Source organism: Dipodomys merriami, unplaced genomic scaffold (genome assembly GCF_024711535.1).
Source record: "Dipodomys merriami isolate MVZ:Mamm:240054 unplaced genomic scaffold, mDipMer1.0.p SCAF_90, whole genome shotgun sequence".
Taxonomy (NCBI): domain Eukaryota; kingdom Metazoa; phylum Chordata; class Mammalia; order Rodentia; family Heteromyidae; genus Dipodomys; species Dipodomys merriami.
In genome coordinates, this window is record NW_027206513.1 from 1403869 (window position 1) to 1421116 (window position 17248).

General features: G+C 39.2%; 1 protein-coding gene across 1 annotated transcript in view; it reads left to right on the forward strand.

Moving 5' to 3' along the window:
• The window catches only part of Acoxl (acyl-CoA oxidase like), a 366861-nt gene that overhangs the window by 55995 nt on the left and 293618 nt on the right, over nucleotides 1-17248 (forward strand). The window contains 4 exon segments of the mRNA XM_070013290.1: nucleotides 6057-6060; nucleotides 8240-8326; nucleotides 8724-8822; nucleotides 9091-9093. Of these exon segments, the coding sequence (XP_069869391.1) occupies nucleotides 6057-6060; nucleotides 8240-8326; nucleotides 8724-8822; nucleotides 9091-9093 (193 nt within the window).

Sequence of the window (17248 nt, forward strand, 5' to 3'; positions counted from 1 at the left end):
GCAAGATAATAAAAAGCCCTCAGATTGGGAGAAGATCTTCAGTAGCCATACAACAGACAAGGTTCTCATATCTAAAACATACTTAGAACTCAAAAAATTAAATCCCCCAACAACAAATCCTCAAAGAAACAACTGCCCGATAAATAAATGGGCTAATGACTTAAAGAGAAATTTTTCTGAAGAGGAAATAAGAATGGCCAATAGAGACATAAAGAAATGCTCAACTTCTGGCCATAAAAGAAATGTAAATCAAAACATTTAGATTCCACCTCACCCCAGTTAGAATGGCTAAAAATCAAGAACTCTAATAACAGATGCTGGAGGGAATGTGGCCAAAGGGAACTCTACTGCAGTGTTGGTGAGAATGTAAACTTGTTCAATCACTTTGGAAAGCAGTATGGAGGTTCCTCAAAAGATTATACAATAGAGGTCCCCTATGACCGATCAATCCCACTTCTGGGCATTTACCCAAATGATTACAAACAAGGCTATACTAAAACTACCAGCACAACTGTGTTTCTCACAGCATTATTTACCATAGTTGAGATATGGAACCAATCCAGATACCTCTCAGTAGATGAATGGATCAAGAAAATGTGATATATATATATATATATATATATATATATATATATATATATAGAGAGAGAGAGAGAGAGAGAGAGAGAGAGAGAGAGAGAGAGAGAGAGAGAGAGAGAGAGAGAGAGAGATACAATGGAATACTATGTCTCCATCACAAAGAATGACACTGCCCCATTTGTTAGGAAATAGAAAAACTTGGAAAAAATTATATTAACTGAAGTAAGCCAGGCCCAAAGAAACATAGGTCCCATGGTTTCCCTTATTTGCTAAAACTAGTATATATCTAGGGCAAGCAGAAAAGGTCAAAAGCTATGTACATATGACCATATATGATGCTGTTAAGTGAAATGAACCACAAGAGGTTTTTATTTTTGTTGCTGTTGTTTTTAATGCACTTATAATGTAGTATGTGATTTTTTTTTGTTTCTCTTGTATGTTCTTCCCTTATGGTATAATCCCTGTTTTCACTGTATTTGATTCCGTGCCCTGCATTTTTCTGATTTGAGGAGAGGAAGGGAAAACAAAATGCTGAAATAAGGATACAGGATGACCTGTTATGACAATGAGATGTACAAGACAGTATGTTGAAAATGAACTTTATAACCTTGGCGATGGGGGAGGGAGTGGTTGGGGAGGTAAGGAAGGATGGGATGGTAGAGGAAAAACAAAAGAGGTGATAACAATGCTTGATAGGAAATGTACTCATTCTCTTACTCATGTAACCCCTCTGTATAATATCTTTACAATAATACGTATTAAATTTTAAAAAAAGAAAAAGAAGACAGAGCTCTTTCTACTCAGTACCCTTGGCCAGGCCCCAACCTAGGCTGCCCATGGTCTGAAAAGTGGTCTATATGTATTTCTCAACATCAGTGAAAAGGGAACTCAAACTACACACTTACAACCAGTTCTAAATTGTGCTGATTTTTGCTGAGAGAGCGTGTGTATATCTCTCAGTGACATCTGTGGGCTTGTAAGTTCAAAAAATGTGCAGAGTTTATAGCAAGGGTATTATATCACAGAACTCTTCCTCATTGAGTTCTTTAAGGGAGAATTTTAGGAAAAATTACCTTCCTTCTGTTTGAGATCAAATTTATTAAGCAGAAGTAGAAATAGGATAGGCTAAAATTTGGGTTAAAACAAAACTAAATGTGTTATCTATATATTTATGGAATTATTTTCATTTAAAAGAGTTCCACACTTATGAAGTGATATGAAGATTGAGTTTGGCTTGAGTATAAGTTAAATGAAGACAAGTTACAATAGAAAAACTGCAAATGCATAGGCAGAAAAGCTCATGTTGATTATTTTTTTTAATTTAATTTAATTTTATTTGTGAACATACTGTACAGAGGAGTTACAATTACATCATGTTGATTATTGATTGATGAAGATTAGTGTAGACAATTCAGTTAGTGCTTCCAGTTCAATAAGAAGTGAAACTTGCCAATATAAAATATTCTTTAATTAAGAACAATTAGCCAATGAAAGAAGAGAAAATTTATATGTGGAAAAGATATTAGAAAGAGCTGCCAGTATTACAGTCAATCAAACGAAGCCCAACTTTAGCTTTGACACTTTAGTCTGACTTTTTGAAACTGGACCAGTCCAGATGCATGCTTCAGCCAGCATCAATGAATGGCAAATTCATTGGCATTTCCCATCAGAGCTAATAACAAACATCTATGCCTTGTGCAGTGACAAAGAAAAGGAAGTAATAATCATAAACAATTACTCCAAGAGGAGTAAATCAACAAATGTTCATGCAATTTATTTCAAATGCATGAGTCAAAATGACCACAGGTGGAGGTTATTAATGACAAAACTACACACCTGCGTTTGCAGTACACATTAAAAGGATGGAGTATAGATGAAACTGTGAGCAGTTGGAGATTCTAAGGGATTCTCTTACCCCTGATGGTTTAGGTTTGGCTGAAACACATCATTTGGTTTAAGGGCAGGAAAGATTTATGTGATGACTGGAGGAAGATATCTTTCAAGAAGGCTACCTGGTGGGACATTATCAGGTTGATGTTCCTGCTCTCTGGTGACAAGACTGGCAGTATAAAGTAGAGACTGAACAGTGAGGAAGGCAGATTAAGGACACTCAGAGTCCTTAATAATGGGAGGCAGTGGGTGAGTGGCATAAAACTCAGATAAGGAATCTGAAGATCTGGCTTCTTTCGCTCTTGCTCTGCCTCTTATGAAATGACCCTGGTTGGACAAGTCACTTGACCTCTCTGATCCTGAGCTTTTCCATCTTGTAGGCAGGGCCAAGGTTATTGAAGTGATTTGTGTAACACAAGACACTTGGGCTCTCAGAAACTCTGGAGATATCTGCTACAGTTGTTTTTTATTATTTGCTGGTGACTGACTTTCCAGTGTGAGCCCAAGCTGGAGCCATGTGATGGTTTATGCTCCAGCCTAGAGATATTTTAAGAAATAATCAATACAAGATGCATTGGGTTGGAGCTATGATGAGAATCATAAATCTTGACAGTTTGCTATTTAATAAAATTAATAATGCTTGAGAGAAACATTGTAAAACCTATGGGAGGAGAAAATATGGAGTGTAATTGGAGAGCTTAAGCCAATATGGAAACTTGAGAACCATCCAGAGAAGGTTGAGTATCATCCTGTTTTTGATGGGGCAACATACACATGCATGGACACGTGTATATAGGGACATATATGTACATGAATATATCAACTACATTCATGTATGTGTATATATCCACATGTATGCATGTGTGTATATGTACCCAAGCCACACACAGTTAGACATATATACATGTCCATCCAGGTATATGCATGCATTGATTGTGCATACACACAGGTTTATATGTATGTAATATATACAAGGATAGACATGCACACATAATAACTAAGAATCCACAGTCACATCCATGCATAGACATGTACATACATACACATGTCTACATATACATGTGCAGTAAAGGACCAGTTTTGTTGGCTAGGTCTCAGAAGAGATTGGTCAATGAAGGTAATTAGCAGTAAGTCCAACAATTAACCATCCAATTTGCCTACTTAAAGGGCTACCACCCTCTCTGGAATATTGGCCATTTCTGACTTTTTATAATAAGACAGCAATGGTGTCTTGTCCCTCTCTCACTTTTGGCTTGTCAAGAAGAGTGCGTATCTAGTTTTGAGTGCTGTGAGTATTTGGTACAGTGGGAGAAAATTGAGATCTAAAGGATGACCAGGACTTCCTAGTTTTTAAATAATTAAAGCTCAGATATGGCCAATATTTAGAAAAGTGAAGAGTGTGGCTTTTCTTGTGTCTAAAACGTTTCCAAGCCTTCATACTCCTCTGTCCTCTCACATCAGGATTGTTGCCTGGACACCGATCAGATCTCACATGTGCCCAGCTTGCAAAGGGCAGCAACACTGGGAAGTCTAAGGCACAAGCTTGGCGAAGGCCAAACAAAGCCTGAGAGGTGTCTGTCAGTAAGTGGTCCACTTTTTATTGTATTGAAATAAGGAGACTGGGTCTAAGCAATATGCCTTGAAGCAATATGCCTTGCCCTTCCAGCCATCTTGGTGCCTTGCTGGCTGGAGGGGGCTTTCTACACAGCTCTAAAAAACTGTACAAGTAATAGAGGACATTCTTTGGATTATGAAAGTGTCCTGAGTTGTTTAACTCCAGGAAATTCTTACTTCACTTAGATAATTGGCCTTGATTTCCCCTGATTGTGTCTTCATCTGCTTTGCTTTGCTTATATTTAACACCTGTATTAGGTTTAAGTGTCCTCATCTGATTTTCTCTGCTTATGTATAACACTTTTGTTAGGATAAATTCCTCACATCTTATGTGATTTTGGCCTATATAAGCTTTGTGCTAGTTGCATTCACGGCTGTTGGTCTTTGAGACAAGAGTCCACCAGCAGTCCACTGGCTCTCCAATAAAGATTCCCAATTTGGCCACTTACATGGTGGCTTTTCCGATTCCCTGTGCTTATGAAAAAATGCTAATTATTACTTTTTTAAAAATATATTTTTCTTTTCTTTAAGTAGTTGTACAAAGGAGTTGCCATTCAACAGAGAAGTTTATGAATATAGTACCTCTTGATTAATATTCTCACCCAGTACTTTCATCCTACTACTTCCCTCACATTTCTTAATTTTTAGGTTATATATTGGATTTTTAAAATATTTAACAAAGCAGTTTATGTATACAATGTATCTTGATCTGTGTAATCCTGTCATCCCTTCAACATATTCACCCTCCTTTGACCCACCTCTTCCCTTATTTTTCTCAAGTCTGTGGCATATACAGTGCATTCCTGCCTGCATTCCACTCATTTCCCCCATTCATTCTTCTACCCGTCTCCATGGCTAAATGCTTTCCTTAAGTATTTAAATAGCAATGGTGTTGCTATTTACAGACCACATCAATATTTACTGTTAAAGGATAGTCAGTCTATTCTGCAATGCTGCTGCATCAATTCATATTCCTATCAATAGCACACGATGGAATCTGATCTGCATTTGGAGTTCTGAAACTTCCCATTGTGTTCCAGTTCACCAAGCATAGTAAGTGGAATAGCTCAGATAGGTGTGACTTTGCCTGTCCCTTACAGTGCCCTGTTTCCCTTTTTTGTCCTTTCATGTGAACCACATGTCCCCCTTTCTTCTCCAGGCCACAAATGGCTCTACAAACAAGCTCCTATATCCAAATATCTAGCCCTGATGTCTCCAAAGAGGAGAGATTATGACTAGAACATAAAGACAGCATTGATGGGGCAAGATGCTGGGCAGCCATCATTTCTCTTCTGTGTAGAAGTTCCCTATAAATAGCAATTTAAAAAAAAGAAGCCTGAGATGTATCATGTGGGGAGGGCTCTCAGCACTAGGGGTTTGGCCTCCCTATAATTTCAGCCAGGCAGGGGCTCTTCCTTCTATTCTGAGTAGGTTGGCTGTGTGTTTCAGAGTAGGATTATCAGTGAAATGAGACAGATCTCTCTGTCTCTCTATTTCTGTCTGTCTGTCTGTCTCTTTCAGAAATATTGGAGGGTCCTGGTTTGGAATTAGGATCCCAGTGTGTACTGGGGTATTTCCTATCCTTATGTTCCTGCCTTCCTTCTCTTCAGTAACCCTCTGGAGGGCTGTAACCATGGTAACATCTCAGAGTGTGCCAGTGCTCTGTATGGAGACCCCTGTCTTCATGTCTCCAGCATCTTACACTGAGCCTAGTAGACACAGTTGCATGGGGAATGAATGAAGGAAGGAAAGAAGGAAGGAAGGATGAGTGACCTATGGGTTAAAGGGAATACAAGAAACATTTCAGTGTATGACCTGTATTTAGATTCTGGCTCAGTCAGCAAACTAAAAAAAAATGTTGTCAGCTGGAGAAATTTGAAGAGTGAGCATTTGGAATACTAAAGAATTGATATTATATTTTTAGGTAGGATAATGGTTTTAAGATTATATTTCATGCCTTTTATCTTTTACAGATATGTAGGAAATATGTAGTGATAAAGTGATACAGTATCTGGAGTAAATTTCAAGATAACCTGAGATTTTCTTGAAAACCCAAAGCATAGGAAAGGCAAATGAATGGTGATGGGGGAGATGAAGCAAAATAGGCCAGAAGGTAGACAAGACTGAAATCATTATACTTGTCTGTTTTACCTCTCCAGATACACTTTGTTCCAAACTCGTTCCTCATGTGAGCTCCACCTCTTTTTGTTTCCAAGGCCCATTTTTGGATTTTGATCTTTTTCCTCTTTCACCTGGCTGACACCTGCACTTATTCAGGTCCCAGCTGAAGTGTTCCTTCTTCAGCAAGCCCCTCTCAAGCTTGTGATTTGAATCCCGTTTACTCATTGCCATCTGCTTTTGTATGTGTCATCTGCTTTCATTTTCTATCATAATATACTCTATGCCCATTTGCATGTAGGTATAGTGTATACACACAATGTACTATTATTCAGCCACTAAAAGAATAAAACCCTAATACATGCTACAATATTGATAAACCTTCAGGATGTTGTGTTAAATAAAATAAGCCAGACATGAAAGGATAAATACTGCTTGAACCCACTCAAAGTATATAAAATACACAGATTCAGAGACACAAGGAATATTAGAGGATGTCAGAGGCTGGGGGAAGGGTACATGGGGAGCTGTTGTTATAAGGCACAGAGTTTTGTTTAGGATGATGAAGAATTCTTCTAATCACCTATAACTTCCAGTATCAGAGTGTAATAATGATTGGAGCTGATAGAGCACCACTCATGAAGTTGATGCCAGCCTGACCTCTCACATGGGGAGCAGGAGACTCACTCAATTGCCAGTGATCCCAGAAAAAAATATCTGATCTAATCTTGTTTGGTGGAAATTTATTCTTATCATTGAAGAGTGCAAGGGTACAGTGGGCTTCAGGTGTGGGGCTTGATTTCTCTCTTCTCTTGACTGTCAGCAGCCCCAGGCCTTAGTCCCTCCAGATTCTATTACACCAAAGCAGCAGCTCCTCTTTATCACATATCCTTGCAGCCAGTTAGAATGGAACCATCCAGATCATGGTCTATTCTTGAAGCCATCCTGTGGCAGGATGGTGATCCAGCACAGTCAGCCTGGGTCACCATTCATTCTAAAGTCTGAGACAGGGTCCACATCACTCACAAACTACTTGGACTCACTCTAGGGAAAGAGAGTTCCTCAGGGGAAAATTGGAGTTGTGTGGCTAAAAGGGGAAGTAATAATGACCTTCAGACCAACAAACGTCTGTGTACTTGTGTCCTTCTGTCCTTGAAATTAGTAGCTTTTCTCCTTCCACGTGATCCTGTTCTAGATGCTCATCCTTCCTCGTGGGTCCTCTCCCTCCCCCTTCCCCTTTCTTCCTCATCAACAACACTTTTCCAAGCTTGACTTGGAACCTCAGTCCTTTCCTCTTTCTCAGGTCAGGGAGTGACCTTGGGCAAGTTGCTTCCATCTGTGAACCTCAGCATCCTCATCTGTCAAGTGGGTGTAACAATGTTTTCCTCACAGAGTTGTTGTGAGAATCATTGAGCGTGTGTGTGTGTGTGTGTGTGTGTTTGTGTGTGTGTGTGTAACTGTAAATAGGCACAATCAGCATTTACTCCATTTGATAGATGAGGAAACTGAGGCTCTGTTATTTGTCCAGGACCTCCAGCCAGTGAGTAAGTAACTGGGACTGACGTCTAGGCTATTCACCTGCTCAATTTGCAGCTTTGCTATTTACCATCATCCTTCCTTGTTGCTGATTAACATTCATGGCAGAATTCACCTGTGCAGATGGTGGTCAGTATCCTTCATTGATTGTCCCCAGCACGTAGATTTATGACTTTTACATGTAAGGAACCAAGCTGGGACCTGAGAAGACGAGTTCAGTGCAGCCATTTGATGGTGTGAACTGGTCAGTCCTGAAGATATAGGCTCTGGGGAGTTAGGGTTAGCCTCTCTTACAGTGGGGTCCTTGAGCTGTGTCTTCAGAGAGCAATTGGAGCTTGTCAGGAAGTGACTGGGAAGGGCATAGACACTTGTCATTTGCAGGACTTTTGTAAAGTTCAAGGAGCTGAACAGCTGTTTCTAGAAAGGAGTTTGACTGGTAGCTTTAATTGTGATTAAGCTGTTGGTTATTGCTAATAATGGTTTGTCTTATCCTTATTTCTAGTGTGGAGTACTATATTGGCTATTTGGTGGTAAAATCCTGAATCCTGGAAGTCCAGGACATGTTATTAAGTGGTTGCCAGTACTCCAGGTATGAGATATATCTTAATAGGTAGTTTCTTCAATGGAGAGCCTTAAAAATACATTGTCATTAAATATGAAATTATTTGAGGAGAAGGGAAATAAGACATAATTTGGGTTAGAAAAGATGTTCTGAAATAGGTAGTTTCTTCAATGGAGAGCCTTAAAAATACATTGTCATTAAATGTGATTTTGTTTGAGAAGGGAAATAAGACATAATTTGGGTTAGAAAAGATGTTCTGAATGAAAACTTCAAAACTATCTATTTTTAAATGTTGTGTTGAGTCTGTCATGAGACAATTCACCCCTTCATTTCTCACCATCATGATCTTCCCTAATGATCCCAGAGGGCCATAGTTAGAAACCATCTGACCAGCTAATTCTCTTCTGTTGTCTGATGAATCCAGGAACAAAAATACACTGGGATGTTTGCAATGACTGAGAGGGGCCATGGGAGCAATGTGAAAAGGATTCAGACTGAAGCTACCTTTGACCTTGCTGCACAGGTGAGGAGTCTGATTCTTTTTTCATGGTTCAGGGCAGTAGAGGCCTGGACAAAGCATTCTGTCATTCTTTCTGAGCCCAGCTTTGTATCCTTTGCTTGTGCTCTCTTGCTGAGGAGCTCAGATTAAGAACATGCATCTAAACATTTTAATAGAGGTAGACATAAGCTCAGCTTTCCTGTGTAATACCATTAATGCTAGTTTAGTCTTCAGTAGCAGCACTAGTGCCATGTTGTTGTTCTTCCTAACAGTAGCAGATGAATGATTGGAGGAGGTGTCTTTGTTGGTACTCTCCATTGCTATGGCGACATTCCCAGAGCTGGGGCTTCTTTATCAGTAGCCAATTCCTCCCTGTTGGCAGAGTTGTCCTTCAGTATAGATGGAGGACAGGTTTCAGAAATCCATATGCACACCAAAATTCATGGAAGCTTTAGTCCTTTATAGAAGATGATGTGATACTTGCAAAGAGCCTTTCTTTGCACACCCTCTTGTATACTTTAGATCATAGGACAGGTTTCAGAAATCCATATGCACACCAAAATTCATGGAAGCTTTAGTCCTTTATAGAAGATGATGTGATACTTGCAAAGAGCCTTTCTTTGCACACCCTCTTGTATACTTTAGATCATATCTGTATTACTTATATCCCTCATACAATGCAAATGCCATTTAAGCACTTGTTAAACTATTTTCTTTTTGTATGTGTGTGTTAGTCCTGGGGCTTGAAATCAGGTCATGGACACTGCCCCTGAGGTTTTTTACTCAAGACTAGTACTCTACCACTTGAGCCACAGATCTACTTCTGGTTTTTGGTGGTTAATTGGAGATAAGAGCCTCATGGAGTTTCCTGCCTAGGCTGGCTTGAACTGTGATTCTCAGATTCAGCCTCTTGATAAAACTATATTCTTTAAAAAATTTTTAAATATATTTTTAAGATATATTTTTTATTGTAAAGATACTATACAGAGGGGTTAGTAAGGTAATGAGTACATTTCCTACCAAGCATTGTTACCCCCTTCTTTGTTTTTCCCCTACCATTCCTTCCCTCCCTACCTCTCCAACTCCCCTCACCTGTAGTTGTAAAGTACATCTCATTGTTACAACGGGTCAACCTGTGTCCCTATTTAAGCATTTTTGATAAACTATTCTTTAGGGAACAATGACAAGAAAAAGTGTCTGCATATGTCAGTATAAACTCAATTAAAAATAGTTTAAATCTGATGTTGTTTGAAGCTGAGGACACGGAAGGTCAACTGTATTATGTAGTGTTCTAACTGTGACTTGCACTAACACTCTACATGACAACTCAAAGGTTTTACCAGCCATACTTTTTTACTTTTACTATGTGATGAATTATGATATTTTTCTTCTCACTTCTTTCTTTCATTATTTTATTTTTTTCCTGTTATTCTTCATTTCCCTTTCTTATTAATTAAATAAACATTTTGGTCAGGATTTTCCTTTACTTTTTTGTCAGTTGTGGGACCTGAACTCTGGGCCTGGGTGCTGTCCCTCAGCTCTTCAGCTCAAGGCCAGTGCTCTACCACTTGAGCCACAGCGCCACTTCCGACTTTTCTGCTTATGTGGTGCTGAGGAACCAAACCCAGGGCCTCAAGCATGCAAGGCAAGCACTCTACCACTGAGCCACCTTCCCATCCCTTCCATATTGTGTTGAAAGTGTGGGTCAAGGGTAGAGCCAGGTTCAATCCCCTGTACTTTAAACAAACAAACCAAAAAACAAAAAGTCTAGATTGATCCCTCTGTCCACAATTGGCCCCAACCTGTAAGGAGAAAACTCTTTTATGTAATTTCTTACCCAATTCTGTCTAGAAGCTTTCCTCATTCATTAAAAAAATTTTTTAATTGTTGTTTAGCCTCCATAAGTTACAGAATTCTCTATGGTGGCTTTTGGTGTTGAGCTCTAATTTTAGTCCATTGTGGTCTGAGAATGCAGGGAGTAGTTTCAATATTTCTGAATTTGCACACATTTGCACTGTGATCTAAAATATGATCTATTTTTGATAATGTTCCATGTGCTGCTGAGAACATATATTCTGATGCTGGTGAGTGAATATTCTGTAGCTGTCTGTTAAGTATAGTTGGTCTGTGCAATTGTCTCAGGTTTCTCCGTTGACTTTTTTCTGGATGATCTATCGAGAGGTGTTGGAGGTTTGTTAAAGTCACCAAAAATCAATGTGCTTGGATCTATGTGTGATTTTAAGGTAAGTAGTATTTGCTTGATGAATTTGAGTTCTCTGGTATTTAGCATATAGATATTTAGAATTGTTATATCCTTCTGTTGGAGAGATCCCTTTATTAGTATGTAATGTCCCTCTTTATCTCTTCTCACTAATTTTAATTTGAGGTCTATTTTATCTGAAATTAGGATTGCAACTCTGGCCTGCTTATGGGGACATTTGCTTGATAGATTTTTCCTTTCAGAATGTTTGTTTTTGTGGGCAAGGTATGTCTCTTGAAGACAGAAGATAGATGGATCTTGCTTTTTGATCAAACTAGTCAATCAATATGGTTTAATTGGAGAGTTAAGTCCATTAATAGAGTTAGGATTGAGAGGTTTGGTAGTTCCTGCCATGTTATCTACCTTCTTAGGGGCTGTGCCTCGTCAATTCTTAATAAGATTATCTGATTCTCTGTTTGGGGGACGTTTCTCTGCCTATATCATGTTCTTGTTGGACATCTTTAAGTATCTTTTGTAATCCTGGTTTGGTGGAGATATAGTGTTTCAATTTTTCTTTGCTGTAGAAGGTATTTATTTGTCCCTCAGTTATGAAGGAGAGTTTAGCTGTGTAAACTATTCTTGGTTGATTCTTGTTTGTCTTTAGGGCATGGCACGCTTCATTCCAGGCTCTTCTTACTTTCATGGTCTCTGCTGAGAAATATGTAGTTATTCTGATCAGTATTCCTTTGTAGGTGATTTTTTTTCTCCCACAGCTTTAAGGATCCTTTCCTTGGTCTCTGTTGATCCTGTGATGATTACAATGTCCTAGTGGGATGTCCTGTTCTTATCTGGTCTGTTTGGAGTTTTAAAGGCTTCTTGTATTTGAATAAGGCTATCCTTTTGGATGTTTGAGAACTTCTCTGCTATGATTCTGTTTAATATATTTCCTATCCCTTTAGCTTTCTTCTCTAGTCTTTCTTCAATATCTATTCACCTTAAATTAGTCCTTCTGATTGTGTCTTACAACTCTTTTAGTGATATATCTTAATTCTTGGATTTGTTTTGAATATTTGTTTGTTCTTTCTCTGTAAAGTCTAGACTATCTTCAGTTCCAGAGATTTGCCTTTCTGCATCATCCAATCTGCTGTCAAGACTTTCTACTTTGTCTTTATTTCCCTGCCTTCTAATTGGTCATTTTTGATGGCTTTAATTTCTTTGTTGAAGCTTTGTTTAAGATCTTGTATGGACTTCTTTACCTCCTTTGTTTGATTTTCAGTGTTCTCTCTCAAATCCTTTAGCTGAGTGGCTATATTTTCATTGGACTCACTTTCTTTCTGTTGGAATTCATTCAGCTTCCTGTTTGTGGATTCCATTAATTTCTCTATTAATCTTTGGTTAGCCCCATCATGCTCACACATAACCATGCACAGGCTCCAATCTTTTCATTCAGTATGTTTACCAGTAGTGTTTGTAGAGCATTTTGAGTATTATCTTGCAGATTTCCCATTGACTGCTCTGTTGCCTGTTTATTTTGAGGTTCCTTGACTTGCCATTTTTCTTGTGTTTCTATGGGCTGTTTCTGACCATTTGGAAATGAAAGCAAATCTAATACCATAACAGAACACAATTTTCAGATAAGAACCAACTCAGATCCCTGTAGTTGAACAGACTTTAGAGGTTCACAATCATAGATAGGTATTTTCTCTCCACCTCTCCTTTATGGAGACAAAAGCTGATCCAAGGCCACAGGAGAACACAATTTTAAAATAAAAACCAGGGGCTGGGCAGGTGCCTCATGGTAGAGTGCTTGCCTTGCATGCATGAGGCCCTTGGTTTGATTCCTCATCACCACATAAGCCAGAAAAAAGCCAGAATGGCCCTGTGGCTCAAGTGGTAGAGTGTTAACCTTGAGCTGAAGAGCTGAGGGACAGCACCCAGGACCAGAGTTCAGGCCCCATGACCATCAAAAACAAACAAACAAGCAAACATCTCAGAGCCTTGTAATTGAACCAACTTTAGAGGTTAAAATGATAGATAGGTATTTCCCTATCTACGTCTACTTTTCTTTTTAAGGGGAGGGTTATTGTGATTCATAAGTGGGAATTATATATAGCTGTGATCAGTGAACAAATCTGTCATGAGCTTTAAAGCAATCTGAACCGAAAGAATAACCAGGTTGAAACAATCAAAATAGATGCAGACACAGTCTAGTTGAAGACAAACAACTAGTAATCAATGGACTAAAGAAAATGAAGAGAGAGCTAAGGGCCAGAAATAAAGGAAAATTGGTTAAGATGAAATTAAAAGAAAGATTAAGAGATACAATGAAAAATACAAGGAGGAGAAAAATAAGAATAGAATATAGAAAAGGAAAGGACCATAAGGAATTAAGCTAAGATCTAAATTCAGAGAAAAAAATTAAGAAATGGATGTATAAAAAATTAAAAATACTAAGATTGAGAAATAGAAAATTGAGTAATCAAAACATTGCCTGAATTAAGATGCATACAAGGAGGAAACCTAGTAATCACTGTAGGCTGTATATCTAGGAATAAAAAACATCAGTGAAGAAGAAAAAAAATTAATTAGTTTTAAAAATAGAAAAACACAAATAGAAAAAAAATTTTAATCTCCAATTTATTTGGGGGACTTTGTGTCTCCCCAATGCCCACAACTAGTTTCTTGATGGAGCCTTTGATTTTCTTGTGGTGGTCAGTTTTTCTTGAGATTTAGATGGCAGAAAAAAGTTCTGCCTTACAAACTTGGGAGTCTTTGTGTCCCTCATCCCGCCTAACTTAATGGGAAAGGGGGTTTTGTTTGTGTGGTAAAGCAGAAAGGATGTGGCTGGTTTCTTTAGATTGAAGTGTATGCAAGTGAGCTTGAGTGTGGGTAGGACTGTGGTGTGTCGAATCAGTGGCTTTTCCCAGAGCGGCTAGTTCCTGAGACTCTCTTTTGGTGCAGCCTGGAGCCACTCTTGGCTTTTATGGCTTATCCTGTTTTATGTTTTGCTCTGTTCTGCTTTTCAGTGAGATTTCACAAACTTTTGGTTTTTAATTCCTGTAGCTGTCTAAGCTGCAGGTTGAGCTGCTATATGACTAGAATGTCTTTGTTTGCTGCAGAAGGGCGGGTCGCCTCTCACTGTGCCTGCCATGGATAAAGCTCCCCTTCCTTGGGAGGAGCTTCCTTCTCCTTGATAGGGCTACCTTCCCCTGGGTGGAACTGTCTCACTGGTCAGATTCCTTTGCCCTGTTGAAAAATGGTGCTGCAGTCACTGCCTCGCAGGCCCATGTTAACTGCTAACTGCTCGGCCAGCTCTATGTCAGTCTCAAAGGTACCATTCTTCCTGGGTGTGAGGAGGGCTTCTTTCCAAAAGCTGTTGTCTGAGTGAGGATGTCTTTTGTGGGGGTACTCACACTTTCCCTTGGTCTTTTGGACCATCTTCAGTCTGTGTCCCTCTATTGCCAGCAGGATGTGGTTTTCTGCTTCTAGTCATCCAGTTCATGCTGCAGGTGAATGAAAAGTTGTGCGCACTCTGACTGGTGCCTTTGTCCCAGCTCTATCTGGCCACTGCCATGATCCTGGTCACCATGGCTAGTGTGTGTTCAAATCTGTCTTCTTAAGCAGGCTGCCTATAACTTTCCTCTCTGTCCAAAATCTCTGTACAATGAGAACTCACTTGGTGTGACTCTCTAGGCATGGACTATTCAGAAGGATTTTAAAGCTCTGGGTTTTCAGAAAGCTATGTAGACTCCCTATTGGCCTTCCACCATCTTTCCTTCTCTCCTCTCTTTTATAGTTTCTTATTTGTTATGGGCAAGTAAAAATTGTTCTTTCTGAACTGAGTCTTTGTAAATTTGTATGTGTAGGCATGCACAGTGTACAGATTTGGGCAATCACATGGGGCTTTGGGTTCTCAGTTTATTCTTCATTTCCTCTGAGCTTATCCTTTGGTATCTATTACACTAGAATCTAGATTTTGTCAGCAGGGCTTTTTGCCTCATGTATATCCATTGGAGGTATTTGATACTGAGAATGACAGAGCCAGGTGATGGTTGTCTGAGAGGATATCCTGCTTTTCTCCACGTTGGTGTTAATTCTCTATAATAGCCAATGGCATACAAGATCATAATAAGAAAACAATAAGCACTGTTGTATCTGAACATTCACCATAAGCCATGGTTGGCCTGCTGTATGGTGCTCTGTATTCCCACCACCAACTTGACATTAAGTGGTCTCTGTTGATTGAGCACCAATGTGCTAAGCACTAAGCTAAGCACTCTACATTTAACATTCTGTTACATGTTCTATAATTATATAGAAAAATATTGTCCCTTTTTAACAAAAGGGGCAACTGAGGCTCACAGTGGTTAAGAAACTGGCTATAGTTACACAGTTCCTAGGTTAGTCTGAGTCACATGTGGAACTACCCTTAACAGTGTATGTGCAGGCATGCAGAGAGTACAGATGTGGCTTGACAGTGATGTCTTGCTTACATAACAAATTTGGGGGTTTTGGCTGGCCATTTTTTTCTTCTCCCAAGCTGTGGTATTGAGGTCATTAGTACTGATGAGAGATAAACCACACACAATTCTTATTTATTTGTTTTTTCTTACAATTATTTTTTTCCCACAAAACAATTTCCTGTCTTGGTCTCATTGTCCCTGAACAGCATAAATGATTTAACTACCTGGTGGGCTTTTGCAGCTGCCACTTTCTGACAGGGGAGTCACAGAGTTGCAGTTATAATGATGAGAAGACTCTGAGGGGCACTGTATCTACTGTGGGGGTGGGAAGAAGACAAACCCATCACAGACTCATGCTGCCGAGAACTGACACTGCAGGGAATGGATCTTTTCCCTTCATTTGGTTCTTGTTCCCTCTCTATTTCCCTTTGAAAAAATTCAAGCATGTAAATGATCCCTCCCTCCCTCCAGGAGTATGAAATTTTCTGCTGTGTGTGTGTGTGTGTGTGTGTGTGTGTGTGTGTGTGTGTGTGTTATTCATTCTGGTGGGTTGATTCTTTTTTTTTATTGTGAAAATACTGTACAGAGGGGTTACAATTACATGGGCAAGATAATGAGTACATTTCTTATCAAGCATTGTACCTCCTCCTTTGTTTCCCCTTCCCATCCCTTCCCATCCTCCCCCTGCTCCCCCCAATCCTCCCCGCCCCTCTCCCCCTCTCCCCCCACCTCCCCACACCAAAGTTGTAAAGTTTGTTTTCGACATAACAACTTGTACATCTCATTGTTGCAATGGGTCCACCTGTATCCCTAGTTAAACAATTTGTTTTTTCCCTTCCCCTCCATAAATTATACCGACATCAAATACAGTGAAAGCAGGGGTTATACTGTGGGGGAGGGACATACAAAGCAACAAAGAAATAATCTTATAAATGTGTTAGAAACAATTGCATGAAAGAGAAAAAACATTTGAATACATCTCTTAGGGTTCATTTCTCTAACAGCACCTTATCTGACCTTTTCTGCTTGACTCAGACATATACTAGTTATTGCAAATAAGGGAAACCATGGGACCTATGTTTCTTTGGGCCTGGCTTACTTCACTTAATATATTTTTTTCCAAGCCTTTCCATTTCCTAACAAATGGGGCAATGTCATTCTTTCTGATGGAGGCATAGAATTCCATTGTGTATATACACATTTTCTTGATCCATTCATCTACTGAGGGGCATCTAGGTTGGTTCCATATCTTAGCTATAGTAAATAGTGCTGCAATAAACATAGTCGTGCTGGTAGTGTGGTCTTGTTTGTAAGCATTTGGGTAAATGCCCAAAAGTGCGATTGCTGGGTCATAGGGGAGCTCTATGTGAAGTCTTTTGAGGAACCTCCATACTGCTTTCCAAAGTGGTTGAACAAGTTTACACTCTGGTGGTTAATTCTTTTGTTATTATTTGTAGGGAATCAGATGGCTAGTGGGATGGGTAGTAAAGAAGTAATATAGCTTTATTTTTATACTCCATATTAACTAGCAAAAAACAAAGGTTATAAGCTCTCTAACCAAAGCCTCCATGCCTCTCCTTTTCAGTGCTTGCATTACTAACTATTTTGCAGGCCTTTGATAAATAATTATAATAGCAACCAGCACACATGGTATGTGTTATTTAGGTTTAGTTTTAACTCTAGCATTTTGGCTGATGCAAATTTTCCACACTGAACCTCTTGCCAGAAGTGACAAGCCTTCTTCCCAGGGTGTATCAGATATATATAGGGCCCAGTGGCCTCTTGCC